Source organism: Phoxinus phoxinus (assembly GCF_949152265.1).
Source record: "Phoxinus phoxinus genome assembly, chromosome: 10".
Lineage (NCBI taxonomy): Eukaryota > Metazoa > Chordata > Actinopteri > Cypriniformes > Leuciscidae > Phoxinus > Phoxinus phoxinus.
The window spans coordinates 32,078,541-32,089,244 of record NC_136885.1 but is presented as its reverse complement, the minus strand read 5'-3'; the positions used below and the strand labels follow the sequence as shown (position 1 = coordinate 32,089,244).

Sequence of the window (10,704 nt, the reverse complement as noted above, 5' to 3'; positions counted from 1 at the left end):
ACTGTGCCCTATTTCTCACACAATTTACATACAACAATTTCATCTGTGTGGACTACTTTCATGATGTTTTTGTCATTTTTGGACAAGTCTCTTCAATGGAAAATATCAGCATTTGGGAATGAAACTATCTCTAGATATCTCATTCTCAAATCATGATTTCCAGAATGTAAACAAAGACTCCTACACTTTCTCTGTTCAGAAAATGAGGCAACATAAAAACATTCCACAGCTCCAAAGCAGAATGCTTATTTTTCCATGCAACACTAAACCCCGCCCCGGCAGGAAATGCAGTGACCTCATTGGCTCTTCGCGGAAAGAAGGAACGCATAAGCCAATAGTGATCAAACAGCGCTGGTCTCTGCTCCAATCAGAAGCAGCACTCACGCGTCTTCCACCCGCCCACTGCCTTTACTGCAACATCTGTCAGCTCAGGAGCACTGGAGAGTTTGGTCCTGCTTCTGAACTTTGAGTCCCATTTGATTCAGAGTTTTGCTGGCAGTGACAATTTACACGCACAATATATTAAGAGGAAGCAAAGTTTAAAAATAGATCAGCTTTTCGCATGAACGCGTTTTCAGTTCTCGTTCTGGAGTTCATTGTGTCTCGTGCGCATTTACGCACCAAGTGCACTAGTAAGTCTAGACTTCAGCCTGTTTCTGCCAGTGTCCCTCTGAGATGGAGTGATGAGAGATCTCTTTCATTCTTTCAAGACACCGCAGAAGTCCTTCATCATCCTCCTCATCCTCACAACATGAAGCAGATCACCAAGCCCATCAGGATCCCATCAGAGAATCACTTTATAACAGCAGGCAAAGGTACGTTTTATTTGTGCAAGTTTTGAAAACGTAACAGCAGCATCTTATTTTGTAAATGCATAATGCATTTTTAGTTTTTAACCTCTTTTAACTTTAGTTTGTAACACTTTACTATGAGGTCTAATTTGTTAACATCTTGAACTAACAAGGAACAATAGATTTTTTTAATAGTTTTTTTAAGCATATTAACATTTGTTAATGTTAGTTAATAAAATGTATCAAGTCCATGTTAGTTCACACTGCATTAGCTAATGTCAACGTTTGACCTTAAAAATGTTTTAGTAAATGTTTAAATTAACATGATCTAATTTTAATAAAGGCTGTAGAATTGTTAGTTCATGTTAACAAATGAAACCTTATTGTATAGTGTTATCCTTAGTTAATGAGTGTGTTTGTTCTTAAACCCTTTGCATATGATCCATAACTCATATTGTAGCTTGATTTCACTTTATTCAAATCTTGTCTTCAAAGCTTTCCTTCCTCAGAGTTTATAGATATTTTCTATTTGCTATAAGTGCAAATTAGTTTAAATCCCTGAATAAAACAGCATTGTTGTTTATTATAGTTTTTGTGTAAAAAAGAATGTAACCCACCTTTCAAATTCTACAATGAAAATAAGGAATGATCAGAAAAAAATGAAAGCCATTGTTTTAAAGCAAAGTAAGACTCACTGAGACCCAGATCTAGATCAACATCACACTTCTAGACCAACATCACATTTCTGTGGTCAATCATCACAGATCTCAAGACCTCGATATATATATGTGTGTGTGTGTGTTAATACAGTAGGCTTTTTTTTCGTACGTGTTATTGTAATTCTTGTTTTACAAGTTCATGTTTATATATATATATAATCAATAAAAAAGTATATAAAAATATTATATTACAGTTTATCACACCATTTTGTGAAGTATCATATATTGTAATTCGATTGCACTGCTCCCTGGAAGTCTGATTCTGGTCAGTTGTGGTTTTCAGCATTGAGATATTTTCATAATTGACCGTCCCAGTCAATCATTTTCCTACATATCTGTGCTTCATGTCTCTTGTATAATCATTATTTCATGTTCATTTATTTGTTTATTTGACAAGTAGCCATGTAATAAGTGGGATATTATACAATCAGATGAGTATCATCACCAAATAAATCAATATTTTGGTAGGGGGCTAATGCTGATTCATAAAGACTGTGGCCTCTAAATTTTTTTTATTTTTCAATAATAACCAGCTGACGGCACATTACCCACAATGCACCTCTGAACATGTTCCCTCGGGTGACGTGTACGTCTCTTTAATGCAATTCTATAGTCACATTTACTATGTTCGGAATAGCATACCATACTATCCTGGGATGCAGTATGTATACTGTGCACAGTATTTTATGTATGGAAGAAATACCCGAATAACCTACAAAATTAGCTGAAATGTAGAGGAATTCTGTATCCCACAATGCAATGTTCTAAAACTTGACCTTCCGTTTGAAGTATGATGAGTATGAACCGGACTTCAGTCTTGACCTTTACTGCGGATCTATATCTTGATCAGTGTGACAAATGTTCATATATTTTTACAATTATTTTATTATAATACAATATTGAAGATGTTTTGTTCTTAGATATAATAACTGCACATCACTGAATTTAACATGACACATCTGACAACGTAGCACACTACTTTTTTAAACATGAATCACTACTTTGTTTTATAGTACACACTAATTGGTAAATAATAGTAAGTAGTGTTCAGTGTATAAATCACAGTAGTATTCCATTCTCAACATGGCCGTTGTGTTTCAATTGTTCACAAGTGTGTCATTGTGCGTAAGTTCACGTCGTAAGCAAAGAATTTAAAAAACACCGTTCTGACATTTATTCGTTCTTATACGAGTAAACTACCATTGTCCACACCGTTGTGGCCTGGCAGGCTGTAGCGCTTAAGACAGCTCTCTATCTCTCGTCCTCATGGAGTGCCTGATGCTTGTGTAGATTTGCATTTGAAACGCTTCTCCTTCACACAAAGACCTTGCAGCTGCCTTGCTGCAATCTGCAAGTGAATGTAGTGTAGCCGTCCCCCAACAAGTGCATTGAGAAAAGGTGTGTGTTCTCGGCTGAGAATGTTTCTCGGAGCTGATGTTATCATTCAGCGTTTGAGGCCTGTACTGTAACCAGCCGTGCCATGACACGGCATCTCATGTCATGAGTGTCGCTTGCAATGCTGTTTTTTTTGTTGTACTTTGCTGTAAAACAATGAGTAGGGAGTAAACCGACAGTGCCATTTTGTTGGCTCTTTTGCATAGGCTTTGACATTTGTGTTTGCAGAGCTGGAGCAGAGAGCAAACACACGCAGGAATCGCTCTGTGGGCTGCATGCAAGCGGGTTGTTTTGAATTTCAGCTGTTGGTGCATGTGTGTACATGCATGTGGGTTTCACTGCGAGCAGTTTCACTTCGTTTCATTTCCTCCTGAGTGTCCCCGGAGTGTAACCTTTATCTGAGAACAGTCATTTATACATTATACATTATATACATGAGTATTTTGGGATCTAGAAATTGCAGGTACAAAAATTATATAAAAATCCATACAAAAAGTATATATATATGACAATATAAAGGACAATAAAATACGATATATGCTTTTTTTACAAAACAAAAGTTATCAGTTAATAAAATATTTTTAAAGTAATGAGCAACCAAGTAAAATATTAATAAAGTAATTTATTGACAGTGTTAAGTGCATTCAGTTCTGCATTGCAATTATATTATATTATATTATATTGTCATTATATTTCTTTATATGTATACTATTCTTTTCATTAATAATATTTAATAATATTATAATACAATAGGATTTTATTATTATTTATTAATAAAATAAATCTTTTTTTGGCTGATGGACCATAAAATGGGCTAGAAAATAAAATAAGAATCCTATAGACTTGTACTGAAGGAGGGACACTGAGCTATATCTATAAATCTTTTAGGTCTATAAGCAGACTAGCAACTATAACATTAGTTATAGTTAAACACTAGTCAAATTTTCTTCAGAAAATATAAATATTAAGTTTCTGTTGTTTCCGTTCCATCGTAAATACAATCTGTTTTTGTTCCGTTTCTGTGCCGTTCTAACATTGCTGGCGAATGCTCATCAGTTTCCAGTGACACCCACCAACTTCCTCTCTGTCACCATAATGCAGTAACTTCTCATGTTACTGTCCACTGCATACATAATCATGTACACCTCTGTTTTTTCTCACAAGCTCGATCAGCCAGTCGACAGCCGCTCTCATTGGACAAGCTGCCTGAGCAGTACCTGATTGGACAGTGGCCACGAGAGCCGTACCAACCCCAGCCGTCCTGTATGAGTGATAAAGCCACACAGGTCAGTCAAAGTTACATGCAATTTACTTCACAGTATAGTCCCCTAAAATAAAGAGTCACTTAAAATGCCTGAAAAGCCATTGCATTAGACCTGAAAATATCAAACAAGTTGCATCTGCAAACCATTGATATGCGGCTACTATTTTTATGATCTAACTTCACATAATTTTTACTCAATGATTTAATAATGTTTCACAAACACAAAGTGTGAAATCGTGTTCACAACCAATTTTACGTCCATAATCAGATGTGTTTCCAAATGAAATAGGATATTAAACAAAACATCATGTTAATTTTATCCATCAGGAAATGATTTGAAAAAAGTGGATGTTATGTAAAATGGAGCCAGGTGGTTATGAGAGTTGAAAAATAAGAGGCCAATGACATAAATAGAAAAGGAAAGTCGTTGCAGAGATGGTGCAAATCAATAAATATTTAATGAAGGTAAAAAAAAAAATGTTTATATTGTGAACCGATGAATTGTGCATGATGATTTATCACACTTGAACATTATAAAATCATTGATACAAGGGCTTTTCTTAGAACTACTTTTTTCAAAATTTTGACTTATTAATACTAATGTCATACTAATGTTTCATAAAAACAAAGTGACCAAAAACTAATTTTGAATTTCATTTCTATTGGTTTATCACTTAAAACCTTTTTATGAAAATGGCATTAACAGAGTGGACGTGTGTGTGTGTGTGTGTGTGTATATATACAGTATATATATAAATATGTATGCATCATGATAAGTCAAAACATTCTGACCAGTCACAGGTGAAGTGAATATCGTTGATCATCTCGTAACAAGGCCACATATTAAGGTCTGGGTAGATTAGATGGTAAGCAAACAATCAGTTCTCGTAATCTACGCGTCGGATGCAGGAGAAATGAGCAGGAATGAGGATCTGAGCGACTTTGACAAGGCCAGAGTGTTACAGCTGGTGACTGGGTCAGAGACTCTCTGTAACGGCAAGGCTTGTGTGTTGATCCCGGTCAGCAGTGATTTTACCAACAGTGGTCTGAGGAGAGACGAGCCACAAACCGGTGACAGGGTGTTGGGCGCCCAAGACAAAGCCTAACCCGTCTGGTCCGAGTCAACGGAAGGTTTACTGTGGCATAAGTCAAACAAAATTTAAATGATGGTTATGTGAGGAATGTGTCACAACACAGTGCATCACAATCTGCTGAATATGGGGCTGTGCAGCCGCTGACCAATCCGAGTCGGAAAGCACCTACAATGGGAACTGGATCTTGGAGCAGTGGAAGAAGGTGCGCTGTTTTCCCGGGGAAGTGATGCACTCTGGGATGACGAGGGAGTGTGATGCTCTGGGCAATGTTCTGCTTTGAAACCCTGGGTCCAGCCATTCACATGGATGTAAATTGACACGTGCCACCCTCCTAAACATGGTTGTAGACCTGGTACACCCCTTCATGGTGGCTCTTTCAGCAGGATAAAGCACACACTGTTCAGGAATGATTTGAGGATCTCAATCCAATGGAGCATTTGTGGGATGTGCTGGACCTCACAGTCCTCAGGACCTGAAGGATCTGCTCATCTTGGAGTCCATGCGACTAACATATTAGGCAGGTGGTCAGAATGTTTTGGCTCATCGGTGTGTGTGTGTGTGTGTGTGTGTATATAGTATACGTATACATATACATATACATTTCAGTATATTCAATCTTTGACATTAAACAAAGGAAAAGGGTTGAAAAAAGTAATGTCAGTCAATGTAAAAGCAACACAAATAATTTTTTGCACCGAAGACAATTTTCTGTAATATTTCAAATAGTGTGCACCAATTAATAATTCCCAAAAAAGGCCCATTCACACCAATAACTATATAGCTATAAAGGTAACAATAACTGTATCAGTGTTCACCCCAGCGTAAGTTATTGTTCTGTTTGTGCTGCAGTTTCGTCATCATTTGCTTTAAATGCTCGAGCTCTCAAAGCAAGATGGATTGATTGACTGGCAATGTTTTTATCATTCATCAGCTGGAAAGAAAATCATTCTGAAAGTGATTCTAGCGATATCTATTCTCAGTGCCGTTAGTTGTGGTGTAGATTCTGCTGCTCTTTTACATTCAGAACGATTTTTAGAACTATATCTTTATTGCTATCGTGTTGTTATCGTCTTTGTTGTGAACAGGGCTTAAGACACAAAACTCTATTCAAGAAGTGAATTTGATTTTTATTTTGACTTTAAGTGTCCAAATTCCTCTCTTTGCCACTGGACATTGAAGCGTGGCTCTGCTTGTTAGTTGTGCTGTTTTTGACTGGCCGATATGTGTGTAACGAGGGTTATTCGTACTCTGTTTTGTTTCCTTTCTTCATTAGTATCATGAAGTCTTTGAGTGCTCAGTGGTTTAGCTCTGCTGAGACCCCTCGCCTCCCCTAAAACAAAACCGGCACAAAGGCCGATGCTTCGTGGCAGTCTGTCGCCATAGAAAGTTCTCTCTGGCGTTGTGTGGAGTGAATTCTTTCTGGAGGTGCAGCAGTTTGCACCTGTCGCTCTGTGTGTGTATTTGTGTGTAGGTGTGTGTGCACACGCTACCTAAGGGTTGCGAGCGCATGTCTGTGTCTCTGCACCACCTGGCGCTCTCCAACAGCTCTTTGTGTGCCTGTGGTGAGCTGCCCGCAGTGAGATCCATACATATGCTAATGTCTGATCCGGCTCGCGGAGGCCTCGCGCTCCCAGAGTCAGAATCATCCCGTCTCTCTCAACATCTCTCTTCACGCCGCAGAGCCATGCCGAGGCGCTTTGTTGACAGTAGCAGCTTTTGCCATTGTTTAAAGCGCTTGGTGAATTGATGATTAGTGTTTAAAAACTTCTCGTGGACTGTTTTCTTGGTCAACATGAAATCAGAATTGACCCTGTTTGTTTCCTGAAATGGTTCATTCACCCACTTTTTTTAATTCTGTCATCGTTTACTCACTTTCCCTTTGTGGAAAAGAAGTATGCTTATTATTACTTCAAATTTTTAAAGTATATTTCTAAAAACTGTGCTTATAGATAACTTTCATGACTGTTTCTTAACACACTTAAGTGCGTTTTTAAATTTAAATACACTTTAAATTAAATAATCTTTTGTCATGCTTTATAGAAGTATGCTTATTTTATATGTTTACTAACATACTAAAGCATGTAAAATACCTGGTTATAATTTTAAATGTAGTGTTAATTTATATTACATCTAAAGTTAATATTTTTTAAATGTATTTGCAACTTCATCATTACATATTTAAATGAATTGCATACAAGTTTCAATAGAAATGACTTTAAAGTGTATTTTAGTTGATGATACATTTTTGTCAGTACATTCAGCAGTACACTTAAACATATTTTAAAGACAATAGAAGTAATTATAAAAGTATGCAATTAAGTCCTACTTAAGTGGGTCAAAAAAGCACTCTGAAGTTCAACAAATTGCATTCAATATAAATGTAAACTATATATCATGGAATAAAGTGTCTGCAAACATTACATTCAGTTCGTATTGAAAGATATTCTTTTCAAATATATTATTTCCATAAACCACAGTCAGTCCAAACCAGTATGACTTGCTTTTCTTCTGTGTTTTGTCCATATAAAGTCAATGGGGTCGAAAACTATATTGGACCCCATTTGATTTTTATTATATGGACCAAACCAGTTGAAACGTTCATAAATATCCCTTCACCGTTCACTTTACTTTCCCAGACTTTCTAAGAAGTTTATCAGCTGGCACCAAAAAAAAACACATTAAAGATAAACAGAAAATGGGAAAATATGCACTTATTTGTGGGTCCTGTTGTCCATCTTTTGTGGCTGTTTGTTTGTTCTTCCTTTTGTTGCAGTTTTGGTCAAAGTGACACATATGCTGTTTGCCAACCACAAACATCCTGTTGACATATCTAGGTCACATGATTTCAAGAATATATTCTGTATAGGACATAATTTAAGTTCAGCATGATTATTAATAGTGTGTGCAAGGTTGACCATGTTTTGACCATGTTTATTGCAGACGCCTGGATTTTGGACTGAGGATGGAGGAGAGGGTAACGCACACAAGCGCTCGGCATCATGGGGGAGCGCTGATCATCTCATAGAGGTATGCATGGAAATACTTACACGTATTGTCTCTTACACTCCAAAGAAAATTACTTTCAGAATGTGTTCGCACGTGGCATGTTTGGTTTGATTAAAACGAATCCTGGTGCGATTGCTCAGTTAGTGCGGTTCATTTGAATAAGTGTGAACGTTGCCATCTGAACCCTGGTGCACCAAACAAGAGGACCGAGACGCTGAAAACACGAGTCTCCTTCCGCTTCCAAGCAAACTCTGGTGTGGTTTGACTGAAATATGAACCCAACATGGACCAAAGGCATCTAAACGAACCAAAACAGGATGTGATGTAACAAGATGTGACCCTAAAAAGAATGCTCAAGCATCTTATCGTCATAGACGATACATTGCCCATTACAGTTTGGTACATGCATTGGAAATGCCGTCTCCTTGCAGAAGATCTTAATTTTTGTGTGTGACGGAGGGATTCCTGGCACTGTTTTGACTCCTTTACACATTTTATGAGTTGTCAGCTGGTACAAATACCATCATACTGTATGTACGCATCCCAGGATACTGCGTTGTTTTGGATGTAAAAAAATGACGGTGTGAATGCTAAGTGAACCAGGACCAAATGTACCAAAGTTATATGTTTTGGTCTGGATTAAAAGAACCGAACTACATGTGTGAACACAACACACCCTATATCAGGGTCGGGAACCTAAGGCTCGCGAGTCACTCTTTGACAAAAGTCATGTGGCTCGACAGGTTTCTCACATTTCACCAGCATATGTGACCCTGGATCACAAAACCAGTCACATGTCGCACGGGTATATTTGTGGCAATAGCCAACAATACATTGTATGGGTCAAAATAATTGATTTTTCTTTTATGTCAAAAATCATTAGGATATTAAGTAAAGATCATGTTCCATGAAGATATTTTGTAAATTTCCTACCGTAAATATATAATATATATCGATTTTTGTGAGTGAATGCGAAACAATCGTGAACATAAATGAACAACTTTAAAGGTGATTTTTCTCAATGTTTAGATTTTTTTGCACCCTCAGATTCTAGATTTTCAAATAGTTGTATCTCAGCCAAATATCGTCATATCATTACAAACCACACATCAATGAAAAGCTTATTTATTCAGCTTACACGTATAAATCTCAATTTAACAATGTGACTGGTTTTGTGGTCCAGGGTCACATATGATCATTAAAAACTTAGACATCACTAGATATCAATTACAATTCCTTTGTTGTAAAGTCTACCGAAGTTAGTAAAGTCAATTTACAATTATATTTCAAGTTTTTCCGTCCAATTTGCCTATGCAGTGCTGTGTGATTTGCAGAAAATTTGTTTATGAGTCCCGAAGATTTACAAGTGCGAGTTGTCACTCATGTAAACTGTGTGAAATCAACCAAATTAAGAGTTAAATACAGAACTCATAAACATATTAAATTGCAGTGTGAACATAGCCATAGTAACCTCTGGGTTATGATGGGTGGTGGTGTGTTTATTTATAGACATACTTTGGGCGTATAATTGGCTTTGTCTCCCATAGTTATGGGAAATTTAAAAAAATTTACCCACACATTGTGTCTTGACTTGCCAGTAGTGGCTCTCATGCACTTGCAAAGTCATTTTAGGAATCCCAAGATTTGGCAACATATCAAACATCTATTCAGAAACCTAAATTAGCAATGAAACCTGTGTGGTTTATTATATATAGTATATTATACTTTATATGGTTAGTTGTTGGGGCATGCCATCTAGTATTCGTCTGGTTTCGGGCTGTATGGCATGAGCTCAGATTTTGCATCAACAATTGTTCTTTCCATCCAGCCATTGCTAATGATAAGTATGTGATTTCTAGATCGCTAAACTCCGCCAGCAGCTCCAGCGCAGTTTGCAGGGAAGTTGCAATATCAAGGAGAAAGAAGAAGTGACGCAGCTGAACCAGGTCCAGGTACTGTAGATCCACTTCATCATGTGTGCTCGGATAGTTGAGCTGGCATCTCTGCCTTTTCAGGGTTTTATTAGATCTTTATCCCCAAAGTAGCCTATTATCCATAACCATAACTTTTTAAAGCAATTTTGGGGTCTCTATATATATATTGATTGATTGATTGGGTCAAAACATGATACATTTTTTTCATGATTTTAACTTCTTATTAAAATTTAATTTCTAACTTCTATCTTTGAAATAATCTCACTTTCTTATTTTTGTCTTTTCCATTTTGGAGTGAAATTTGCTGCTGTCTATTTTTGTGAGATTAACCCATATTTATAGAGGAAATTTCAGACATTAATCAGGTGACTTTGACATTAATCTACTTACTAGTCTAATTCGTCTGTTTAATGAAGATGTGCTTTTTGTTTTTCAGCCAAAGCGACTCTCTGCATCTTCAACTAATATGATCCAAACAAGACCCCTCATATGTAGAATGCC

The 10,704-nt window shown here is 36.9% G+C and overlaps 1 protein-coding gene across 1 annotated transcript in view; it reads left to right on the top strand.

The window, feature by feature from the left end:
* Window positions 1-404: 404 nt before the first annotated feature.
* The window catches only part of glcci1b (glucocorticoid induced 1b), a 16,540-nt gene continuing 6,240 nt past the window's right edge, over window positions 405-10,704 (top strand). Inside the window, exons 1-5 of the mRNA XM_079626384.1 lie at window positions 405-815; window positions 4,070-4,191; window positions 8,204-8,290; window positions 10,129-10,221; window positions 10,640-10,704. The exon at window positions 10,640-10,704 is cut by the window's right edge and continues 76 nt beyond it. Of these exons, the coding sequence (XP_079482510.1) occupies window positions 563-815; window positions 4,070-4,191; window positions 8,204-8,290; window positions 10,129-10,221; window positions 10,640-10,704 (620 nt within the window). The 5' untranslated portion in view covers window positions 405-562. The remainder of the gene's footprint in view (window positions 816-4,069; window positions 4,192-8,203; window positions 8,291-10,128; window positions 10,222-10,639) is intronic.